The sequence below is a fragment of the Leptonychotes weddellii genome, chromosome 16 (genome assembly GCF_054177405.1).
Source record: "Leptonychotes weddellii isolate Sample4059 chromosome 16, ASM5417740v2, whole genome shotgun sequence".
Taxonomy (NCBI): Eukaryota; Metazoa; Chordata; class Mammalia; order Carnivora; family Phocidae; genus Leptonychotes; species Leptonychotes weddellii.
Window position 1 is genome coordinate 47232266 of NC_138384.1, and position 25387 is coordinate 47257652.

The window sequence follows — 25387 nt, forward strand, 5'->3', positions numbered from 1 at the left end:
GAAGGTGGAAGGGGTCTGCAAACCACAAATTCAGGCAACTTCTAGCAGCTGGAAGGACAAAGAGAAACAGGTTCTCCCTGCAGCCTCCAAAAAGAAAAGCAGCCCTGTGACCCCCTTGTCTAGCAAGATGCATTTCAGACTTCAGACCTCCAGAGCTATAATACTGTGTTGTTTTAAGCCACCAAATGTATGGTAATTTGTTACAGCAGCCATAAGAGACTAATAAAGTTGTATCTCCGTATTCATTATATTCATAGGTTTTTGCTACATAATTCAATTCCTAGTGCCCAAGATTTCATTTATTAGAAAAGTCTTTCCCAGATTCCCAAGGTATTAAATTGTGACACATTAGTTAGTTTGGCAATAGAATTCCTATTTTAGAATTTCCATCTTTTACTGTGTTCAGGGGTTTCTCCTATGAGTTCTTCCACATTTTACTGAAAATGTTGTCCATATTCAGTGTCTCTAGAGGTATCTTTCTACACTTCTCTGATGTGATGAGGTAGAACCTATCACTGAAAACATCATCACATTCTTTCCTAATGTTCTGGTCCTGTGGGAATTCTTTGATAACAATGGAGATATCACCTCCAGGAAAAGGCTTCCCCACAATAGCTGCATTTCTGCCCAGTGGGATTTCATAGAAATTTAATAAGTCTGAATTCTCACAGACTTATCTTCCACCACCACTGCATCCATAGCATTTATGTGCAAAATGAGCTCTGACAGGGGCGCCTGGGTGGCTCAGATGGTTGAGCGTCTGCCTTTGGCTCAGGTCATGATCCCAGCGTCCTGGGATCGAGTCCCGCATCGGGCTCCCTGCTCCTTGGGAGCCTGCTTCTCCCTCTGCCTCTCTCTCTCTCTCTCTCATGAATAAATAAATAAAACCTTTAAAAAAAAAAAAATGAGCTCTGACATATAATGTGTGGAGGATTCTTGCTAAAGGCTTTTCTGGTATCAGATACATTCTGGTACCAGAGACTTTCTTTCCTACACAATGTCTGTAACATATAAGACATAATTTATTACCGAAGGTGTTGCCACATTCACTGCATTTGCAAGACTTATTCCCTGTGCAAATTCCCTATTATCTACTGAGGCCTGACTTCTTAGAAAAGGCTGTTCCACAAACACTACATTTCTACCCCCGAGGAACTCACTGAGGTTTAACAAGGGTTGAGTTCCCAAAGAAGGTATTTCCACAGGCACTGTGTTCATCTCGCTTTGCTCTCGTGCAAGTTCACTCATGTATAAAGAGCTATGACTCCCTGAGGAAGGTTTCTCCACCTTCAGTGAATTTATAGCTTTCTCTCTTGTATGAGTTTTCTTATGTTTAATGAGAACTGACATGTGGGCAAAGGCTTTGCCACATTCACTGCATGCATATGGTCTCTCTCCGGTATGAGTTCGCTGATGCTGAATAAGCTTTGACTTGCTCCTGAAGGCTTTTTCGCAGTCACTGCATTCGTAAGGTTTCTCTCCCGTATGAATTCTCTGATGCTTGGTCAGGTCCGACTTAAAAAAGAAAGTTCTTCCACATTCACTGCATTTATAAGGCTTCTCTCCTGTGTGAAGTCTCTGATGTGCAAGGAGGTATGCCTTCTGGGAGAAGGCTTTCCCACACACACCGCATCCATAGAGTTTTTCTCCTGTGTGAGATCGCTGATGTCTATTGAGCCGGCACTTCCGGCTGAAGGCTTTGCCACATTCACTGCATCCATAGGGTTTCTCTCCTGTATGAGTTCTCTGATGTACCATAAGCTGTGACTTTCTGGAGAAGGCTTTTCCGCATTCATTACATTCATGGGGCTTCTCTCCAGTATGAGTTCTCTGGTGTTCAGTGAGCTGAATCTTCCTCATGAATGTTTTCCCACATTCATTGCATCCGTGCGGCTTCTCTCCTCTTTCAGTTCTCTGATGCCTAATGAGTTGTGCCTTCCTGGAGAAGGCTTTCCCACACTCACTGCATTCATGTGGCTTCTCTTCTGTGTAAGTTTTTTGATGTTCATTGAGCTGTGATTTAGTGCTACTGGGTTTAATGCATCCAAGGCATTTAAGTCCAGTAAGAATTGTATCCTGCTGGATGTAGACTGATGATTTCCCGCATCCACTAACCTCATCAGAATCCTCTCCTGCGTATCTTCTATTCTGGATAACAAAACCTAAATGTGATTTCAAACTTTTACAATGTGAGCCAAACTTATTGTGTCTTTGTGTTAAAGGAACAAGACTTTTGCATAAATCGAAATTGTTTCCAAGTGCATAACTTTGCTGATATCTTTCCAAAGTTTTACTCTCGTTTTGGTTTTCTGGGTGCCACTGCATATGGTCAATCTCCCATATTTCTTCTAGGAAAAAGAACAATGAAAACATCCATGATAATTTTAGGGGGAAAAATGTAAAAAAAAAAAAAAATTTGCCATGGTTTGGGCTAGTTCTTTATAAGACCCCTAAGAGAAATATATCCTATGCTCTGTGAAAAAAGACAATATTATAAAACAGCAAAGGGAAGAACAGCTACTTTAGAAACAACACTGGATAGCCTACAATGAATAAATATAACTTGGGATTCTTTCCAAATAGGACCTTGCAAAATGGAGATAGAAGTAAAAATAGAACCACACAGTGACTGGAATAGAACAAAACAAGATGGAGGGGATGGATCCATTCATCCAACAAATATTGAATGTGCTGGTGTTTAGGAATATATTACTTTATGATATTTTTTTATTTTAAAGATTTATTTTTATTTATTTTTATTTATTTATTTGAGACAGAGAGAATCAGAGAGAGAGAGAGCACATGAGAGGGGGGAGGGTCAGAGGGAGAAGCGGCTCCCTGCCGAGCAGGGAGCCCAATGCGGGACTCGATCCCGGGACTCCAGGATCATGACCTGAGCCGAAGGCAGTCGCTTAACCAACTGAGCCACCCAGGCGCCCCTACTTTATGATATTTGAACGTTAGAATAATATATTAGAATATTAGAATTAGAATGTATCAGTCACACTAAGGCAACTTATATAATCTGTATCCATGGAGCTGTCATTCTAGTAACAAGACAGAGAGCAAGATGGGGGGACGAGGGGATCAACAAGTAACCAAAGAAATAAAAAAATTACAGATTATGCAAAATAGTATGTATGAAGGAGATGACAGAGTAGTGGTAGGTTAATCTTAGATAAAATAGTCATCCATGAGACAAGGCAAGTTAAGTTGACATCATAGGATAAGAATGAGCAATGTTATGCAGATAACTTGATGAAGAACATTCCAAGAAGGAACAGCCAATGCCAAAACCCAGAGGCAGAAAAATTTAGGCATCATCAAGAAACATAAAAAAAAGCCTGGTGTACCTGGACTATCCTGAGCTTGAGTGAAGTGGAAATTGCTAAGTTTGAAAAGGGAGGAAGAATTGAGAAGATATAGATGATGTAGGAAGACTTTGTTAGAAATTAGGTTTTATGCTAAGAGCAATGGCCATAAGCCACTGAACATTTTTCGGAAGGAATACAACCCATTCTGAATTAGTATTTCCCAAAATACCAATAATCACACAGCTGTTATATGAAAAATGAGCTGGAGAGATGAAGTTGTTGAGAGAATACACAACAGGATACAGCAGAGTTCAGCAAGGGGTAACAGCAGCATCAGTTGACCACCATGGAGATGGAGAAATGTACAAGAACAAGGACATAGTGCAGAGAAAGGAAAGACAATGACAGAAGGAAAAGATAAGGCTCACTGTAAGAATGAATGCCAGAGGAAGAAAAGGGAATCATCAAGCATAGCTTTTCAATATGTGGCTTACGTATCTGTGTAGCTGCTGGTGCCATTTAATAAGATGAGGAAGATTAGGGAGAGAGGTCTGACATTTGTGGGGACTCAAGTGCTCCATTTTGAGGGACACATCAGGCTTGAGATAATATATACATTCATGAACAAATATGAAGTATCCAGTTAGACCTATGAGTGTGGAGAAAGTTCTAGACGTCAGATAACTTTTTTTAAGTGGGCATGGAGCCCAATGCAGGGCTTGACCTCACAATCCTGAGATCAAGACCTGAGCTGAGATAGAGTCAGATGCTTAATGAACTTAATCACCCAGGCGCCCCTTTAGATAACAATTTTAAGTCATGAGTATATAAACAGTACTTAAATATTTTGACTACACAGAACCAGGTGAGATAATGTAGGAAGAATGGACAGAGAAAGAGGAAGGCCCTGGACAAGAATTTCATAGATTCCAAGTCTTAAGAGTTTTGGGAGAGGGGCGCCTGGGTGGCTCAGTTGTTAAGTGGCTGCCTTCGGCTCAGGTCATGATCTCGGGGTCCTGGGATCGAGCCCCGCATCGGGCTCCTTGCTCAGCGGGAAGCCTGCTTCTCCCTCTCCCACTCCCCCTGCTTGTGTTCCCTCTCTCACTGTCCCTCTCTCTCTCTCTGTCAAATAAGTAAATAAAATCTTTAAAAAAAAAAAAAAAAGAATTTTGGGAGAGGAATATGCAAAGAGAATTTGAAAATCCCACCCAGAGACATCAAACAAATGCTGATCAAACATAAACAATGTGGGTTTTCATAACAAAGGGTTGGAATCAGAAAATCAGAAAGGAGGACCTATAGCATCTCATCCCAAGATTACTGAGGTAAAATATTCAACTGCCTTGTTACTAAACCTTTCCCCTTTCATTCTACCTGCACACCAAAACTAACTTATATAAAACACCAATCACCTATTTAGACTAATACTGTAGTCAACACTTCAATTTTCTATGTAAAAATGATACAACCTCACCCAGTCCAATATACCCAGACACATATATGTCCATCTAGAATTTAAAAATAGGTCCTTAGGGGCACCTGAGTGGCTCAGTCAGTTAAGTGTCCAACTCTTGATTTCAGCTCAGGTTATGATCTCAGCGTTGTGAGATCAAGCCCCACACCTGGCTCCATGCTGAGTGTGGAGCCTGCTTAAGATTCTCTTTCTCTCAAAAAAAAAAAAGAAGAAGAAGAAGGTAGCAGGAGGGGAAGAATGAAGGGGGGGAAATCGGAGGGGTAGACGAACCATGAGAGACGATGGACTCTGAAAAACAAACTGAGGGTTCTAGAGGGGAGGGGGGTGGGAGGATGGGTTAGCCTGGTGATGGGTATTGAGGAGGGCACGTTCTGCATGGAGCACTGGGTGTTATACACAAACAATGAATCATGGAACACTTCATCTAAAACTAATGATGTAATGTATGGAGATTAACATAAGAATAAAAAAATTTAAAAAAAAAAAGATTCTCTTTCTCTCTCCCTCTCCCTCTGCCCACCCTGCTCATGCATGTGCACATTCTCTCTCTAATAAAAAAAAAAAAAAGAAAAGGTCCTCGGGCCATCTGCCCTTGTCCCAGAGAAGAGTACAGTTGTACTGACTGGTGGAAACATCACCTTCTCCAATGAGTTTAATCATACTATAACTGTGTACTATGCTGTTCAATAAAATTTTCTGCAATGATGGGAATGTTCTGTATCTGTGTTTCCTAATATGGTACCCACTAGCCACGTGTGGCTATTGAGCACTTGAATGTGGGTGACCAGAGTGACAGTGGAACTGAATTTGTAATTTTACTTAATGTTAATTACACTTAGGTAGCCACATGTGGCCAGTGGCCAATACAATGGACAGCACAGATACAGGTCATCTGTATCCATATAAACCATATCCGTACTTGCCATTATAATCTACTTGATATACTCATCCCCAAATTTTCTTCTTTCAACTAATGCCACATTCTTCCTTAATCTCTGTTCCTACATCATCTGTCACCACCAATTAAGAGATTCATTCCCCATCCAGGAACAAAACATCGACCTGCCTTATCTTCCATTTATCCTAGAATTCCAAGCTGTAACTTCCTGTTTCAATGCTACTCCCTAGCTCTCAAGCAAGACCATCTACAAATAGCATAAAAAGTTAAAACAGAACCAAATTCACACTTTCTAAGCCAATTATTAACATAAAGTCCACAATAATCAGCCATTTCCTTTCATACAGTCTCCTATAGGCCAATGTACTAAGGATCTCCCACATTGCTTTCCTCAACTCTATCTCTAAAATCTTTTTACTAACCCATATCATTTTGACTTGAAATTCAACTATCTTTCTTGCAGAAATTATTTTATCATTCTTCCAAAAAGTACTTTAATTCTTTCTGTAACACTTCACCAAAGTTCAATTTTCTCTAATTTTGCAAAAACAGCCCGTCTATGCCTCATAATCAAATCCTAAAAATTTTAATGGGACTTTGACACTTGGAAGGTATTCTGTCCTTCATGAGATCCAGCTCTTTCAGAGTGCAGTAGGATGGCAGTTCTTCAACTACACGGATCAAAGCACAGCTGGCCTAGTTAAGTTTTTCCAAGCTCATATGCTCAGGGCACTCCCCATTTCTAGTAGATTAGAAACCAAATCTCCAGAGACAAAGCCTGTGGTTTGAAAAAGTTCCCATGTAGTTTACACACATCCCTGATTTAAAAAGAAAACAAAACAAAATAAGACCTACTTTCAAGATGTGGGGAACAAACAGATGCAAGTGATGCTGTCAGTAAATGATTATCTAGTCTACATGCAGTAAGGAAGACTAACATAGAGGCCTTTTCTCCATATGGAAAAAGAAGCCTCATACCCACCATAAAACAATATGATAAAACATGTGATCATGACTGAGTCAGTGCAGTGTAGACACAAAGTACAGAAAAATTAGAAAAGAGGGAGTTCCAAGTGTGCACTGGAACTTGTGGAGATAAAAAGAGATCAAGGTGAAGGAAGGCGGTATCTGGCCGTAAAAATGCAACACAATCAAATGCACAGATGCCAATCCTCACCTTATTGGACACTATATGACCTGTGGCTTTCAATAAAATCTATCACTTCCTCCTCTTTGGAATAAGTTTGTCACTTGCGTCTGGGACATTTTCTGACCCTCCTCCCACCATAGCCCCAATACTTCTCACTCTACCCAGCTGGGTTCTTATCTTATCAACCTCTAAATATATGTGGACCTCTTGTTTTTTTAACCAGTTCTCACTCCTCCTGTTTTCTCATCAAGTTCCACCACTTTAATGCCCCCCGCCCACAGAGGAATACAGCCATACCATTAAAAGGGACTAACTGAACAACCGAAGACAGCCGATGTGTGTAGCAACAGGTGCAATGCAAGACTAAATGATCACAGCCTACTCCGAGGTGGGAATTGAGAGTGTGCAATTCCCTAAGGCCTTTTCAAAACAATAAAATCTAATATAAGTAGCAGAGACTGTCAGAAATAATACAGAAAATTCAAGGCAACTCACAGGTAACTAAGCACCTAACGTGTACAGCAGCAGAGCAGAACCTAAGTAAAACGCACTAGGGGTAAAAGGATTCACAAGGAGGAAAAATGATCTCAGGTTGCAACACAAAAGCTGAAGGAAAGAGGACTTCCCAGGATAATTATCCTCGGTGCCGGCAAAATATAGAATTAGAGGTCTGATCAGACTACAGAAGGGGAGATGTCAACCTGGGAATAACTGTCAGAGTACAGAGAGCTAAACTCTTCAAATATATCTGAATACACTCTATGACGGTGAAGACATTATCTGGGAGAAAGGAGGACCTCTGCTTTTGCATACAGGAAGGAGGACATCAAAGGGCAGCTGCCCTGGTAGCTGGCAACATACGGGGATTACACTGCCGATCAGACATTAGTAGAAGAGGTCAATTTGGGACTCTCCAGCAGAGAACAGAGAGCTTAGGCCTTGAGAATGAATGAAACTTTTAATATGAGAATGAAGCAGAAGATTAAAAAAAGAAAGAAAAACCCACAAAAACCCAGAACCTGGAAGTTGGGGAAGCAGAGGCTGAATAGTAGATTGAGGTGCCCTAAGCGGCAAGGTACATGTAGTTTTTAGATGACCTCAGGTGAGGTGGGTTGTCAGGGAGGGATTTCAGCCCTTTTGAAAGGGGCAAGGATGTGCAGAAGACGAGAACTGTGCCAAGGGCAAAGCCATCTGTATGGGAGCAAGTCGGTGAGGAACAGGAGGTGGGAACGCTGCAGAAAAGGGAAGTAGAAGACAGGCAGAAGCTGGGCAGGAGGGAACCAGGTAAGAAATCTGGATCCTACATGAGCCAAGACTGTAATCAGATCTAGAAATGAGAAAAAAAGGAAGACCTCAACCTTTAATAGCAGGCAAAGAACAGCCCGAATAAAGAAGAGCGATACAGAAAGGAGTTACTCAGATTTTTGTGTCACCAACTGGCATAAGAAAAGTTCTCCAGGGACGCCTGTGTGGCTCAGTTGGTTGAGCGTCTGCCTTCGGCTCGGGTCATGAACCCGGGGTCCTGGGATCAAGTCCCACATCGGGTTCCCTGCTCACTGGGGACCCTGCTAGTCCCTCTGCCTGCCGCTCACCCTGCTTGTGAGCGCTCTCTTTCTCTCTCTCTGACAAATAAATAAAATAAAATCATTAAAAAAAAAAAAAAAGAAAAGAAAAGTTCTCCACACAACACTTCCAAAGTGTTAACCTTTCACTGGCCCACTGGAGTTTTAGTGTCCTTTCTCCCCATTTTCTTGGTTTTCACTCACTCACCTTGACAGGTTTGACTCTGAGCTGCTCCCACTACCGTCCATGGTGGTTCTCCTTGCTCCAAATGGAAGAGTGAATCTGGTTTGCTAGCTTGATAACCTGTAAAATGGGAAATCATTGAAAACTTGGCACCAAGTATTTAAGCTTGGGGAATCTAAGAAAACTGGAGAAAGTCTGTACATCATTTATACTTCAGTAAAGCAAAATCCTTTTCCTGGGGGAGGGAGAGCATATACACTCTAGCGCCAAAGAGGAGAATAAAAGTCTGTTCTCTACAATGTGTTAGTCCAAACCAGGAGATATTTCAGGGACACTACCAATTTTATTGAATGAGAAAGAAAAGGCAACGGATTGTGATGCCGTCCTCACCCACTGACACCAGGTTCCTATAGTTCTCCAACATCACTTCCCGGTACAGGTCCTTCTGAGATGGAGCCAGTAACTGCCATTCCTCCCAGGAGAAGCCCACAGCCACGTCCTCAAATGATAATGACGCCTGTAACAACAGATGCCGATGCAATCTAAGGTGGAACAGATGATGCGGAAAAGAGGGACAGGAACACGTTCTCATCATTTTCCCTTGATAAGTTATGCACACTGTGAGTATTTCACATACCACAGGACCATGTGTCTTAGTCCATTCAGGTTCCTATAACAAAATACCAGAGACTGTGTAGCTTATAAAAGCAGAAATTTATTTCTCACAGTTGTGGAAGCTGGGAAGTCCCAGATCAAGGAGCCAGCAAGGTTGCATTCTGGTGAGGGCCCACTTCCCAGTCCAAAGGCCCCACCTCCTAATACATCATCTTTGGGGGTTAAGATTCTAACATACGAATTTTGTGGGGACACAAACATTCAGACAACACCACCATGGAATTCTATTAATTAGTTCTTCTTAGCCTAAAAGAGTACTAAAGTAATATTTGAAGAAAAAAAATACTTGCAGAGACAAAACAATGTGGAGGAAGAATGTTCATTATTTGTTTATAACAGTGAAAAATTATCCATATCTACACGTCCATCAGAAACAGACAAGGGGGCGCCTGGGTGGCTCAGTCGGTTAAGCGTCTGCCTTCGGCTCGGGTTGTGATCCCAGGGTCCTGGGATCAAGCCCCGCATCGGGCTCCCTGCTCAGCGGGAAAAGCCTGCTTCTCCCTCCCCCACTCCCCCTGCTTGTGTTTCCTTTCTCGCTGTGTCTTCCTCTGTCGAGTAAATAAATAAAATCTTCAAAAAAAAAAAAAAAATCAATTTGGTAGTGGGGCCCCTGGCTGGCTCAGTCGGTAGAGCATGACTCTTGATCTCGCAGTCATAAATTCAAGCCCCACGTTATGTATAGAGATTACTTAAAAATAAAATCTTAAAAAAAAAAACAATTTGGTAGATGTAAACCTATTAATGCCAATGATCTTCAAGGTACTCTCTTAAATAAAAAAAAAAATCAAGTTCCCAAGTTGTATATATAGTATGATCCCCAGATATATGGAAAAGTCTTAATAATATACACAATTATATATGTATAAGTATACATATTGATGCATATAAAAATGTGTATAAATATATTCTACCACATGTCAATTATACAAAGAGATTGACTGGAGACCCAAACTATTAACATCTGTTACCTCTTGGGTTGGAGGTTGGGCAGGAAGAGGTGAAAGGGGATATTCTCTTTTGGTGTAAATACTTCTTTTTGTTTGAATCTTTTACATGCAAATGTAGCCACGCATCATTTAAGTAATTAATAATACAAACGCCAGACCAGGAATAATTGACTCTGCCTTCATTTCTGAACCTGCAGTTGAAAAGGTATAAAGGGAGCATTACCACTGTCTGTACTCCAAGCTGTTATCAAAGAGTGGAACTTTCAGCTGTCTTCTGCCAAATGGCAGAATTCTTCTTCATGGAGGACCACTCAAAGGTCAAGCAGCCCATTCATTCTATTAAATAATTCAGGTTTTATTCCGGGGTAAAGTGTGGCCTGCCAGAAGATTCTATTGTCCAGGTGCACTGCTTTTGAAGAATTTTGCCCAATCAAGCTCTGCTTTGGCATTATCCCCTTAGTTTACTCTGACGAACATAACGAGAAAAAGCCAAAGGAAACATCTTATGCCTTTATTACATGACTGATATTGAGGACACTGTCTACCACAAAATCTCTGTGAAGAGCTAGGAAAAGAAATTTCTTAAGCACTAAGAGCAATGAAATTACTTTCCCTGAAGAACTGGTTTGCTTTCTCCTCACGGACACTACAAATCATGTAACTTTTCATGTCTTTCTTGTTATTACAGCTGCCAAGAAATGAGACACAAATTCAAAGCTAAGCCAGCCCATAAGATCTTACACATTTACCTCGGTTCCATCCTTAAGGGCTTTGTATGAATCTTACGACCCATGTATCTTGCTTCCTAACTCCCCAGATTTTAAGATTATGGCCTAAACTTATTTTCCACAGATCCTGACTTTTATCAACATATACTGTTTCATTTTATCAGACTGTTTATTTTTTAACCTTTTTAAAAGATTTTATTTACTTGACAGAGAGAGAGAGTACAAGCAAGGGGAGAAGCAGGCAGAGGGAGAAGCAGGCTCCCCACTGAGCAAGGAGTCTTATGCAGGGCTCGATCCCAGGACTCTGGGATCATTACCCGAGCCAAATGCAGACGCTTAACAGACTGAGCCACCCAGGCACCCCCAGACTGTGTTTTAGAAGCTTCCACAAATCCACTGGGAAACAAAGGACAAAAATAGGTAAAATAAGCCTTACCCGGGCCTTGGTCATGTTCTTCTGTTCTGAAGAAAGGGCTAGCAACTGCAGGGTATGCTCTGTCTTCTGTCTGCTCCCGGCCTGCCTGGAAGTTATGGTCAGATATCTCAGGTCAGGCTGCTGCCAGAAATGATGATCTCCTAAGCCTGAGACCTCCTCCTTCTTCCAGTACTGATAATGTCTTATTCCTATAGACTAGAACCTGTGGATTCAAGAGCAAATTCAACTGTAAGAGGATATGTACCTGGGATCCCAGCTTTCTCTTGCCATGCAGACTTACTCCAACAAAAGGCCCCAACATTTCTTCTGTCTCTTTAACACCAGGAAAGCTTTTACATCATGGGGCCGTGCTCCATAAGAAGACATGGGATGGGCAAGAGGAATGCCCCCCCCCTTTTTTGGCAAAGTTAGACTAGAATGGATGTGAAAGAGATGGGAAAAACACCCAACTCATGATCTTGTCTGTAGCCAAGTTCTTACACAAATCAATTTTAGGAAAGATAATGGATACAAGTGGTGGCTCTGGAAACTGCCTTAAAACCACCTGTGCCCACACATTCCTAAAATTTCTGTTTATTGCACTGGAGCAATTATCCTATCTGAAGACCAAGGGACTATAAAAATCATGAGCATCGTCTTATTTAATCCTCAATACTACTCTATAAGGTAAGCATGATCTCCATTTTAAACATAAGTAAGCTGAGGCTTGATCAGGTGAAGTGTGTTGTCCATGTTAATATCCTCCCTAAGTAGCAATATGGGAATCTGAATCCACATCTGCCTCTCTCCATTATGGCATATTCCTTTTCCAATAGCCTCACAATACAATTTCTTTTCTTTCTCATGCAGTTTAATAATTTTACTCCCTGGGGCGCCTGGGTGGCTCAGTCGGTTAAGCGTCCGACTCTTGATTTCAGCTCAGGTCATGATCTCAGGGTCCTGGGATTGAGCTCAGCATCGCTGGGCATCCTGCTCAGTGGGGAGTCTGCTTCTCTCTCTCTCTGCTCCTCCCCCGCTTGTGTTCTCGCTCCCAAATAAATAAACCAAATCTTAAAAAAAAAAAAAAGAACTTTACTCCCTAGCACTTCATACTATGGAGTGGCCACACGGTCATAGTTGCAAAAACAGAACCCCTGGAACCAGTTCTTGTAATATTTGCTATGCACACCCAGCCAGCTCCTCCCACACAAGCCAGAATGCAAAGGCAGAGTCACCCTTGCCTCAGCAGCTGCAGGTCAGAGATCAGTCTCCCCAAGGGCCAAGCCCTGGAGCCATGCTGGAAACTCACACTCTGATGCCTGGGTGGCTCAGATGGTTAAGCGCCTGCCTTCGGCTCAGGTCATGGTCCCGGGGTCCTGGAGTCGAGCCCCGCATCGGGCTCCCTGCTCCTTGGGAGCCTGCTTCTCTCTCTCTCTCTCTCTCTCTCTGTCTCTCAAGAATAAATAAATAAAATCTTTAAAAAAAAAAAAAAAGAAACTCACACTCTGAGGACACCAACAGCATGAAGTCAATTTGAATTTTGCTTCACCCTGCAAGGCAGCAAATTCTTCTCAAAGACTCTCTTGCTCTCTTGAATCCTCCATACCCAGAAAGCTCATCTCTGACTCATTCTCTGGCCAACTGGTAAACACAGTAAACAAGGATAATTACCACCCCCATGTCTAATCCTGACAATGCTTTATCCCAGTCTTGGCCCTTCAGTCTAGTCTACCTGCAGTGCCAGCCTAAAAAGAATGGTATACAACTCCACATGGGTAGGAGAAAGGTAGGAAGAGGGCGTTAGACATGAATGAGTTTACAACTGAGACCTCCAGGATTGGAGATCAAGGACTCAACCATTTCCCAGAAGCTGCTTGGCAGACTTGCCCTCACCCTTAACAGAGCAGAGCTGCATCAAATGTTCATGCCTGGAACATAGCAATGAAACTGAAAACGGCAATGGAACTACCCTGATTGGTAGGACTAATCTGCATCTCCTACCGAACTAAGGTTAAGGTCAAGTTCCTAGATGGATGACTGTCTAAATAAAATAGGGATTTTCTTAACAAAAGGGGCATGGATGTCAGGATGGCAGCCAACAGTAGCCAATAAAATAAATTAATAGGTTAGAAGAGAAAAGCCTAAATTGATATTGAAAGAGTAGCTCATAAAATTCAGTATTCCGTTTGTTAACAAACCTATAGTAGCCTAGGAACGGAGTGGCTACCTCCTTAGACTCATTATGGTACAATGGGAAACAGCTGGTTTTTGTTCCAGGTTTCTGGCACACAGCTCCTAAAATCCTTGGAGTGACAAGAGTAGCTTTGATATGCCAATGAGATTACTGGTGGCTGGGGGTCCACAGACAGCTTCAGGATAGAGGGTGGTCCCCAGAAAGACCAAGGCATGATTAGAGGGTTGGAACTTTCAGCCTCATCCCCTGGGAAGTGGAGAGGGGCTGGAGATTGAGTTTAATCATCAGTGGGCTATATAATCAACAAAATCTCCTAAATTACACGGTTTGGAGAGCTTCTGAGTTGAACACTCAGGTGGTGCCAAGAGGGTGGTGTACCCCAACTCCATATGGACAGAAGCTCCTGTGCTCAGGACCCTTCCAGATCTCACTCTATGTACCTCTTCATCTGGCTGTTCATTTGTATCTCTTGTAATAAATTGGTGATAGTAAGTAAAGTATCTTCCTGAGTTCTGTGAGCTGTTCTAACAAATTATTGAACTTGGGGGGGCGGGGTGTAGAAACCTCTGATTTATTTTTTAAAAAGATTTATTTATTTGAGAGAGAGAACAGGGGGAGGGGCAAAGGAAGAGGAAGAGAGAGAATCTCAAGCAGACTCCCAGCTGGGAGTCTAAATTCATGTCTAAATTCCCTCCACTGATGGCAGAGCCCAGTGCAGGGTGATCTCACAACCCTGAGATCATGACCTGAGCCAAAATCAAGAGTCAAACACCCAACCAACTGAGCCACCCAGGTGCCCCCGAAACCCCTGATTTATAGCCAGCTGGTCAGAAATACAAGGGGCGGGGCGCCTGGGTGGCTCAGTTGGTTGAGCGACTGCCTTCGGCTCGGGTCATGATCCTGGAGTCCCGGGATCGAGTCCCGCATCGGGCTCCCTGCTCGGCGGGGAGTCTGCTTCTCCCTCTGACCCTCCTCCCTCTCATGCTCTCTGTCTCTCATTCTCTCTCTCAAATAAATAAATAAAATCTTTAAAAAAAAAAAAAAAAAAAAGAAATACAAGGGGCAACCTGGGAATAGTGACATGTATCTGAAGTGTGGTCAACCTTGTGAAAGTGAGCCCTCAATCTGTGGGATCTGCATGAATTCCTGGTAGTTAGCATCAAAACTGAGTTGAATTTTAGGACACCCAGTTGTTGTCCAGGGAGTTGGGAGAACTGGCTGGTGTGGGGACAAACTCCCACACATGTGATGTCAATAGTGTTGGGAGAAAAAAACAGCTTACTGATAAAACAAGAACAAAATAAAATCCTATAAATCTCTTGTAAAAGGATACATCAAGTGTAACACCATTTGCATAAACTTCTTAAATGCACATAGAAATAGAACATATAGTTTGGAGATACACACTTAAAGTCCAAAAATTATTATAATGTAAAATTTCAAGTTAGAGGTTACTTCCAGGGATGAAGAGGAAGGAATGGAGTTGGGACTTGTAGTTGACATGTTAGTTGGAAGTCACACTGTCTTTCTTTCCAAAAGATAAGAGGAAAAAAGGAAAAACATCTAAAGCAAAACAAAAGCAAAGCAAAGCAAGTAAAATCACTTTACATGCCCAATGGAGAGCCAGTGAGATGCTGGAAGCATTCCTATGAAGGATGGAAAGGCGTAAATACCACCATTCTCATTCATCACTGGTCTTATCATGTCGTTAGAGAGAAGAATCAAATAGCAGTGATCAATATGAAAGAAAAGAAATTAACAACATTTGCACAGTATTACTGTACACCCAGAAAACTCAAGTAATTGAAATGGACAAGACTCAAAAATAAGAGTTAGTCATGATGAACATAGTAATGTACAAAACTGCTCAAGTCACTAAGTTGCACAACTTAAACTAATGTAACATTGTGTGTCAACTGTACTAAAAAAATTTAGTCAGTGGTTGAAACTGACATGAAAATGACACATGAAAAATGATAACATTCCTTTACATATATAAATACTATCTGTTGGTATTATTATTTTTGGTATAACTGACATATATTAGTTTCAGGTGTACAATGTAACAATTCAGTATCTGTATACATTATGAAATGGTCACTGTAATAAGTCTAGTTAACATTTGCCACCAGTTATAAAATTTCAAATATGCAATATTATAGTCACCATTCTGTACATTACATCCCTATGACTTATTTATTCTATAACTGGAAGTTTATGTCTTTTGACCCCTTTCACCCATTTCACCTACCCCCAAACCTCAGCCTCTAGTAACCACCAAACTGTTCACTGTATCTATGAACTCGGTTTTTTCGTTTTGTTTCATTTTTTAAGATACCCTATACATAAGTGAGATCATACAGTATTTGTCTTTCTCTGATTTATTTCACTTGGTATAATGCCCTCAAGGTCCATCCATGTTGGTGCAAATGGCAAGGTTTCCTCCTTTCTTATGGCTGAATAATATTCCATTGTGTGTGTATAAACGACTGAGCCACCCAGGTGTCCCTCCAATATATGCATTTCTAATACATATCTAAATTCCCTCCACTGACTGCTTTAGTTGAATTAAACAAAAGTTGAGATGTAGGATTATTAAAATGCAATTCAAAACATTTCCACTGTAATTTTTTCTGAATCATAGATTATTTAGACGTGTATGGTATGCTTACCAAAAATGGGAGATTTTCTAGTTATCATTTTGATATTGCTTTATAAGTTTAATTCCACTGTAGCCAGAGAAAGTATTCTGTATGATTTCAATCCTTTGAAATTTGTTTAGACTGGCTTTATGGCCCACCATATGCTAATTTTTTTTCCATATGCTAAATTTTTATAATTGTTCTATGTGCATTTGAGAAAAATCATTGGGGGGAGTGTTTTACACTGGTCAAGTTTGTTAATCATGTTATTCTAATTGTTCAGGGGTTGGCAGTATAGTGGGTTGGTGAACTGTTTTTGTAAATAATGTTTTCCTGGAACACAGCCATACCCATTTGTTTATGTATTCTCTAGGCTACTTTCATCTTACAATGGCAGAGTTCAGCAGGTGCATGACTATCTGGCCTGCAGAGCCTAAAATATTTACTCTCTTATTGCTCTTTACAGAAACTTTGCTGACCACTGTTAAACTATAGCCTTCTAGCTTTTCGTCTCCTTGTTCTCTGTTACTGAGTGACGTATGCTAAGAACCTCCCATTATGACTGGGCATTTGTCATTTCTCCTTGTATGTAGCATACCCCACAATTCAGGAATTCTACTAAGTATATCATGCATCAAAATGCATGTACAAAAATGTTCGTATCAGCATTCTTTATAACAGACACAAGCCAGTAACAACCAAAATGTGTATTAATAGTGGAATGCATAAATAAATTGGGGTATAATCACACCAAAGAATACCATACAGCAATGAAAAAAAAAATGAACTACTGCTAAATGCAACAAATTAGATGAATTTCACAACAAAATATTCAGCAAAAGAAACCAGATACAAAAGGACATGTACCCTATGATTCCATTTGTATAAAGTTGGTTTTTTTTAAGATTTTATTTATTTGAGAAAGACAGAGAGCGAGCACAAGCAGCGGGAGCCGCAGAAGGAGAGGGAGAAGCAGGCAGGGAGCCCAACGATGCTGGGCTCAATCCCACGACCCTGAGATCATGACCTAGGCTGAAATCAAGACTTGGATGCTTAACCGACTGAAGCCACCCAGGCGCCCCTCCATCTGTATAAAGTTAACAGCCAGGCAAATTTGATGTTTGTAGGGTAATAATTACCTCTGGAAAGAAGGGAGGAGATTAGGATGAGATGGGGCTCCTAGGGTGCTATAATATCCTATTTTTTCATTTTTAGTGTTATACTTGAAAAATACTCTTAAAGTACAGATCAGTTTCACTTATAAATGTAGAAGCAAAAATTTTTAAATTTTATTATGAAAAGGTTCAAGCCAAAGAAGAAGAAACAGTATAATAAAACCCTATGTACAAAGAAAGAGGAGGGGCACCTGAGTGGCTCAGTCGGTTAAGCATCCAACTCTTGATTTTGGCTCAGGTCATGATCTCAGGGTTATGGGACTGAGCCCCGCATCAGGCTCCTTACTGGGTGTGGAGCCTGTTTGAGATTCTCTCTCCCTCTGTCCCTGCCCACGTGTGGAGAGGAGAGAAGAGGGGAGGAGAAGAGAGGAGAGGAGAGAAAAGAAAGAGAAGTATAATCAAACTCCTCATATCCATTATGTGCCTTCAGTAATTATCAGCTTAAACCTAATTTTGTATTATCTACATCACCACTCATCTCTCTTCACCACAGGATTATTCTGAAGCAAATCCAAGACATCTTTTTATTTCTAGATGCAAAACTATTAAATAAAATATTAGCAAATGGAACCCAGCCACATATTTATTTATTTTTTTTTTTTTAAAAGATTTTATTTATTTATTTGACAGAGAGAGACACAGTGAGAGAGGGAACACAAGCAGGGGGAGTGGGAGAGGGAGAAGCAGGCTTCCCACGGAGCAGGGAGCCCAATGCTGGGCTCGATCCCAGGACCCTGGGATCATGACCTGAGCCAAAGGCAGACGCTTAACGACTGAGCCACCCAGGCGCCCCCCAGCCACATATTTAAAGAACAAATCACTATGGACAAGTATGGTTTCTTCCAGGAATATAAGACACTGGGAAATCTAGTAATCTATAAATCAAATATTAAATAAAGAGAGAGAAAAAAATATAAATGAAAGTAATTTTAAAGTTATTTGAGGGGCTGCATTGTACAGCATGGTGATTACTGTTAAGACTGTATTATATAACTGAAACCTAAGAGATCTTAAATGTTTTCACCACATAAAAGAAATGGTAATTATGTGACATGATGCAGGTATTAGCTAACCTACGGTAGAAATTATTTTCAATATATAAGTGTATTATATCAACACATTGTACACGTTAAACTTACAGAATGTTATATGTCAATTATATCTCAATAAAGCTGGGGGGAAAATCTTTGAGAATGAGGAATAAAAACTTGATAAACCATAGTTACCATTTATTCCGACTATACTAGGTGCCAGGCACTACACTTCGTACTTAAAGAATATTTGCTAATTTAACCTTCATAACTCTATGAAGTAGGAATTACGACAGCTTTTTTCACCAATAAAGAAACTCAGACATTAACCTACCCAAGTCAGAGGCAGAAGCAGGTTCTTCTTACTCCACAGTTCATACACTTGCCACCTGGCCAAAATTATTTGCAGATAACGAAAATACTCAACTAGAAAATATAAAAGAATCAATGTATAAGCTAGTGGCAGTAATATTAGTAGACTGAGAGGACAAAATAAATTTAAATTTTTGTTTTTGTGCATTATATAAAATTAGAAGAAACAAAAAGTGGGGTCATACTGAAAAAACCCACACCATTTACGATTACAACAGTATAAACTATTTAGGAATAAACATAAACAGATATGTCTAAAACACATGTGGAAAATCACCACCACAGCTGGTCAAGTTAACAAAACACTTGTGTTAAAGGAAACCCATCAAATGTTCCTGAAAGTGTTGGACCTATACCCACATCAGTTTTACCCAAATTAAAGCACCTGCGCAACAGAACATAACTGCGATAGTTTAAAAAAAAAGAAAAGAAAGATGAAAACTTCCAAAGAGTAACAGGATATCAGATTCAAAATGTGTAAAATTATAGCAGTACCTACACAACTGATCCCAACATCAAAATTGGAATACACTAAAATTTAACAAGAGTTATTTTCTGGACTATTTAGGAGTTTGAGCATGTCATTACATGGGCCGGAAATAAAAATGAAAACATATTTTCTGCAAGAATATACAGTAAACAGGGCGCCTGGGTGGCTCAGTTGGTTAAACGACTGCCTTCAGCTCAGCTCATGATCCCGCAGTCTTGGGATCGAGTCCCGCATCGGGCTCCTTGCTCCGCAGGGAGTCTGCTTCTTCCTCTGACCCTACCCCCTCTTGTGCTCTCTCTCTCAAATAAATAAAAATAAATAAATAAATATTTTAAAAAAGAATATACAGTAAACATGGGCGCAAGAGGCCAGAAACCCCATCTTTAAAAGGATGTGATAAGCATCAACAACGGAACTCCCCAAACGCTGTCCCCAACACCGACAACGCCGACACGACTCCTGCTTCCCCCAACCAGACGCCCCATACCGCTACTCTCCCCAGGTTCTCGTTCCAGCACGAAACCTCACAAGCTCCCCCTCCACAGGGAACTCCCAAGTGATCCTTCAACACAACCCCTAGTGAGATTTCCCATTCGCTTCCCCCAACACTTACCCCCACGCGCTCCAGGACAAAACAAAAACAAAAACACCGCAAAACCCAACGCGCTCTCCCTGGCCCCCAAACACTCCCAGAACCGACAATGACCTGCCGATAACGTCGATCTTCACCTCTGGAGACAAATCATCGTACCACTTCCCCAAGCACTTTGCTTCAGTGTCTACCGCCCCCGAGCCCCACCTCAGCGACTGCGAGGACGGCGGCCGACGAGGGCCAACGTGCGTTGTTCCAGAGACCCGGAATCTGGCGCGAGGCTCGGCCTCTGTGACGTCATATTGCAGCGCCGGCTCCAGGCTGTTCGCCAGGAGCAGCGGTTTCCCTCACTTCCTGCCCTGTGGCGAGCGTCCTCTCTCTTTGCGCCTTTCGCGGGAAGGCGCTAGGCGGTGAGAAGCTATTGAAAGCGCTTTATTTCACTTTATTTCCAGGCCACTTTAGCCATTGGGCCCCGAATTTGTAACATTCACCAGGGGCGGTGCATATACAGCTTAGCGTGTCAGAAACTCAGGCCTGCCCAGATCTCTCCTCAGGACCGGCCGAGATGGTCTGGTTTAAAGCGCTTTCACTTAAAGAATAGGGAGAAGCTAAGTGGGCGCGGCCCGCGTAGAAGTTCACCGGAAGGGAGTTCGAGCCGAGCCTGAGCAACAGTTGGAGAGGAACAGGCTAGTATCCTGGGAATGCTGGCTGGAGGGGGCTTTGTGGAGAAAGCGGCATTTGCGGCCAGGCTAGGTTTTAGAGAACCGCTGAAAAAGGCATTGGTCAGAGAGTGGGCAAACAGAATCATAAAGCTCTTGGTATGATTCCTGTGGGTGGAAACGGGGCACAAGGCTGATGGGGGTCAACAAGCGGCGGAGCTAATAGAGAAGCGTGGCTCTCCCGCGGTGGGAGGAGTCAAAGACGCGGCAAGCTTTTCTTCCCCTGAAGATGAAAAATACCTTGAATCAAAAGCTCTGAGGGGCCCCTGGCTGGCTCGGTCACTTGATGTGGTGTGGCTGGGGGATAGGTTGCACTTAAAATTTTTTTTTAAATCTTAAAAAACAAAAAAACAAAACTCTGAGAAAAGGAAGTGGTTCTGTTCAGTATTGCAGCCCAACTGAGCTCCCAGTGCGGAACTCACTCCCCACGGTTACACAAGGCTTAGAGTGCCTTCCAGTTAAAGGGATTATTCATTCATTCATCCGGATGTTTATAAAATGCCTACTATGTGGCAAATACTGTTCTGCATGCTAGAGTAACAAAAGCTATAAATGCAGGCAAAAATACCCTTGGTGGAGCTTACTGGAATGCAGAATGTAAAATTGCTGGTTTGAATGTAAAGTTGCAAGAGTGTTTATGATTCCCACCTACAATGTGACCTACAATGCCTGGCAGCCGGACATAACCAAAGATAAGTAACCAAAGATGATTATTCTTAAGTCTTAAGATCTAATGGAATTTGCTTCGCTAGGTTTTGAGTTTTTGAGGGACCCATACCACTTTCTTCCTCCTAATTTCTCTCTCATGGAATGGGAATGTCTATCCTACATCTGTCCAACCACTGTATTTTGGAAGTGAGTAACTTCTCTAATTTTACAGGTTCATAGCTGGAGAGAAATTTTGCCTCTGGGTAAATTCCACCTGAAGTCTTACCCATATATGATTTAGATGAGACTTGGACTATATAGACTTTAGAGTTGATGCTGGGATGAGCTAAGACTTTGAGGGTTGTTGGAATGGAATGTATTTTGCATGCACAAAGGTCATGAATTTGGGGGGGGATAGGAGTGGAATATTATGGACTGAATGTGTCCCCTCAGATTCACAAGTAGAACATCCTAACACTCAGCTATATTTGGAGGTGGGACCTCTAAGGAAGTAATTAAAGTTAAATGAGGTCCTAAGGGTGGGGCTCTGATCCCAGTGAGTTCAGTGTCCTTATTGGAAGAGACACCAGAGAGCTCTTTCTCTGTGTAGACAAACTGCGGAAATGCCTTGCGAGAACATGGTGAGAAGGCAGCTAGATGTCTGCAAGCCAGGAAGAGTCCTGACCAGAAACCAAATCAGCTGGAAACTTGATTGTGGACTTCTAGCCTCTGGAACTGTGAGAAAATGAATTTCTGTTTTTTCAAACACCCACTCTGTGGTATTTTGTTATCACAGCCAAAGCAGTCTAATACAGTGGTGAATTACATTGCTTAGAAAATTAGACAAAATTTTGGTGGCGCCTGGGTGGCTCAGTCGTTAAACGTCTGCCTTCGGCTCAGGTCATGGTCCCAGGGTCCTGGGATCGAGCCCCGCATCGGGCTCCCCACTCCACGGGAGGCCTGCTTCTCCCTCTGCTGCTCCCCCTGCTTGTGTTCCCTCTCTCCTTGTCTCTCTCTCTGTCAAATAAATAAATAAAATCTTTTAAAAAAAAGAAAATTAGGGCGCCTGGGTGGCTCAGTCGTTAAGCGTCTGCCTTCGGCTCAGGTCATGATCCCGGGGTCCTGGGATCGAGCCCCACATCAGGCTCCCTCCTTGGCGGGAAGCCTGCTTCTCCCTCTCCCACTCCCCCTGCTTGTGTTCCTGCTCTCGCTGTCTCTCTCTCTCTGTCAAATAAATAAAATCTTTAAAAAAAAAAAAAAGAAAAGAAAAAGAAAATTAGACAAAATTTAACTTACTTTGCATTCTTTGGGTAAACCCAGCATAGTCATGAAGTATTTATTTTTTATATATATTGCTTATATAAAGAGAATCCTGTGAAACATTTGTGGGATTATGGCGGAAGGAACAAAAATTTGGATCAGGCAAATTTAACAATATGGGCTGACCATGAATTGCTTCTGGCTTTAATGTTTGAGCTCAGTTAGAATGGCTCTACAGTTTCCTTGGTTGGTTGACTGAAACTGGACTCAAAGGTGGCCTACACTAAAGTTTAAAAGCCAGAAATTTCTTTATATTTTGTAAAGATTCCAAAAGTATATGGAGTTAGGAATGCTAATGTGTAATTATCATGTAAAGCCAGTTTACACATCCACTAAAAATATATCCCAGGAGCATCCAGAAGATAATTTCTTCAATGAAGCTGATTTGGCTACAGAAAATAGGAAGTATATAAAATTCTGGTACTATACATGAAAAGGTATAATAACTTGAAGATACACTGCTAAGTGAATGATGCATGCTATAAACTCTAAAGGAACCACGTAAATAACAGAGTTACGCCTAATAAGCCAACAATGGAGATAATCATAAAACATAGTTACTCCAGGGGCGCCTGGGTGGCTCAGTTGGTTGAGCATCTGACTCTTGATTTTGGCTCAAATCATGATTTCAGGGTCCTGGGATCAAGCCCTGCGTTGGGCTCCCCACTCAGTGGGGAGTCTGTCTCCCTCTCCCTTGCCCCTCTTAAAAACAAAACATAGTTACTCCAAAAGAAGGTAGAAAATGACAAAAAGGGGAGCAAAACCAGATGAGATAAATAACAAATTACACATTGTTAATTTTTTTTTTTAAAGATTTTATTTATTTGAGAGAGAGAGAATGAGAGACAGAGAACCCGAGAGGGAAGAGGGCAGAGGGAGAAGCAGACCCCCTGCTGAGCAGGGAGCCCGATGTGGGACTCCATCCCGGGACTCCAGGATCATGACCTGAGCCGAAGGCAGTCGCTTAACCAACTGAGCCACCCAGGCGCCCCACATTGTTAATTTGAACCTAACCACATTAATTATGATCTAAATACCCCAGTAAAAAGAGATCATCAATCATATAAAAAAGGTCCAGCTACATGCTGCCTACCAGAAACTCTATTTTATAAAGATTTTATTTATTTATTTGACAGAGCACAAGCAGGGGGAGCGGGAGGAAGAGGGAGGGGGAGAAGCAGGCTCCCCACTGAGCAAGGAGCCCAATGCGGGGCTCAGTCCCACGACCCTAAGATCATGACCTGAGCAGAAGTCAGATGCTTAACCGACTGAACCATGCAGGCACCCCTAGAAACTCACTTTAAATATTAGGTTAAAAGTAAACCATGTTGGGGTGCCTGGCTGTCTCAGTTGGGGTTGTGAGTTCAAGCCCCACATTGGATGTAGATATTACTTAAATAAAAACTTAAGTAAGTCAGGGGCGCCTGGGTGGCTCAGTTGGTTAAGCGACTGCCTTCGGCTCAGGTCATGATCCTGGAGTCCCGGGATCGAGTCCCGCATCGGGCTCCCTGCTCTGCAGGGGGTCTGCTTCACCCTCTGCCCTCTTCCCTCTCGTGCTCTCTGTCTCTCATTCTCTCTCTCTCAAATAAATAAATAAAATCTTTAAAAAAAAAAAAAAAACTTAAGTAAGTCATATTAAATAGAGATATGAAAGTTATAAAAAGAAAGGCCCAATTCAAATTTCTAGAGATAAAAACTACAACTTCTGTGGTAAAACATACATTTGATGGGATTAATAGCAGATTAGATATTGTATAAGAAAAAACTAGTGAACTTAAAAGACACAGCAATAGAAACTATCCAAAATGAAAAACAGGTCGGGGTGGGTGGGGAGTCTAAAACCTAAGAACAGTATTTTAACCTATTTGTGTATGCAAAAGGAAAGATCAGTGAATTTTATAACAAGGCGAAGAAACTCAAGTACAAATTCAACTACAATGAGAACAAAAGCTTTTATTAAAAAGGGAAAAAAATGCTTAGAGAACCTGAACTTAAAAGAGAAAAGCCCTGAGTTCTTGGCCAGGGGGGTAAGAGGTACCATTGTGAGGAATGCCTAGTGGAAACTGCTAACTGCCTTCCACTCTCTGATCAAGATAGCAAATAAACAACAATATTCTGGGAGGGTTTATAAAATATGAAGTAAAACATATAAACCCAACACATTGTTATTAACATGTTAACCATTACTCTATGATTTTGATCTAATGGAATACAGCTATAACTATTTATACAGTTACTATGTCCTTGTTTGCTCAATCTAGCATTTTTGTCAGTTTTAGTCACTTATGATTGGTTTCTTTCAACACTGGTCACAATTTTCCTGCCCAATAAGTTTTGGTTGGATGACAAACATCCAACCAAACTTTGGTTGCGGGAGTGGGGAGAGGAGGGAAGATCAGGATATTTTTGCACTCCTATATTCTTAAAGCTTGTTTTGGGATACATTGAGGTTACTTGGAAACAGTTTGGTCCTCTCTCGCCCTGTTTAATTATTGAGTTAGTTAATTTTTTCCTGGCCCTGCTTTAAATCTTAGTTAAGACCAGATTGCTTACTGAATGAGATTCAGTCAATTAACAGTATTTATCAAGTGCCTACTCTGTATCACATATTTTTCTTTTTTCTTTCTTTTTTTTTTTTAAAGATTTATTTATTTATTTATTTGAGAGAGAGAGAATGAGAGAGAGCAAGCACATGAGAGGGGGGAGGGTTAGAGGGAGAAGCAGGCTCCTCGCCAAGCAGGGAGCCCGATGCGGGACTCGATCCAGGGACTCCAGGATCATGACCTGAGCCGAAGGCAGTCGCTTAACCAACTGAGCCACCCAGGCGCCCATGTATCACATATTTTTCTAGACATCT

At 41.6% G+C, this 25387-nt stretch overlaps 1 protein-coding gene and 2 long non-coding RNA genes across 4 annotated transcripts in view; 2 read left to right on the forward strand and 1 right to left on the reverse strand.

Moving 5' to 3' along the window:
* LOC145717689 (uncharacterized) overlaps nucleotides 1-25387 on the forward strand; it is a 147444-nt gene that overhangs the window by 19042 nt on the left and 103015 nt on the right. The gene's annotated exons all lie outside the window — the stretch shown is intronic.
* Nucleotides 907-20106, reverse strand: ZNF577 (zinc finger protein 577). Of its 2 annotated transcripts, none has more exons than XM_031018057.2 (6): nucleotides 19958-20106; nucleotides 18724-18815; nucleotides 11369-11570; nucleotides 8973-9099; nucleotides 8607-8702; nucleotides 907-2345 (listed from the first exon to the last, which is right to left on the reverse strand). In XM_031018057.2, the coding sequence occupies exons 3-6, from the start codon at nucleotides 11381-11383 to the stop codon at nucleotides 991-993; spliced, it is 1593 nt and encodes a 530-aa protein (XP_030873917.2). In that variant the 5' UTR covers nucleotides 11384-11570; nucleotides 18724-18815; nucleotides 19958-20106; the 3' UTR covers nucleotides 907-990. The 2 variants fall into 2 exon arrangements, with proteins under 2 accessions (XP_030873917.2, XP_030873916.2); XM_031018056.2 differs by having other exon boundaries at nucleotides 909-2348; nucleotides 19958-20105.
* On the forward strand, nucleotides 20153-22035 carry LOC145717685 (uncharacterized). Its single transcript, XR_014141075.1, has 2 exons — nucleotides 20153-20529; nucleotides 21821-22035. It is a non-coding gene; the product is annotated as an uncharacterized LOC145717685 (long non-coding RNA).

What these genes read in the sequence shown, in the direction of transcription:
- ZNF577 (XM_031018056.2), bottom strand. An exon ending in TAGGAACCTGGTGTCAGTGG is followed by an intron (nt 8,703 to 8,972) that starts GTGAGGACGGCA and finishes CCCATTTTACAG; the next exon opens with GTTATCAAGCTAGCAAACCA. An exon ending in TCAGAGTCAAACCTGTCAAG is followed by an intron (nt 2,349 to 8,606) that starts GTGAGTGAGTGA and finishes TCTTTTTCCTAG; the next exon opens with AAGAAATATGGGAGATTGAC.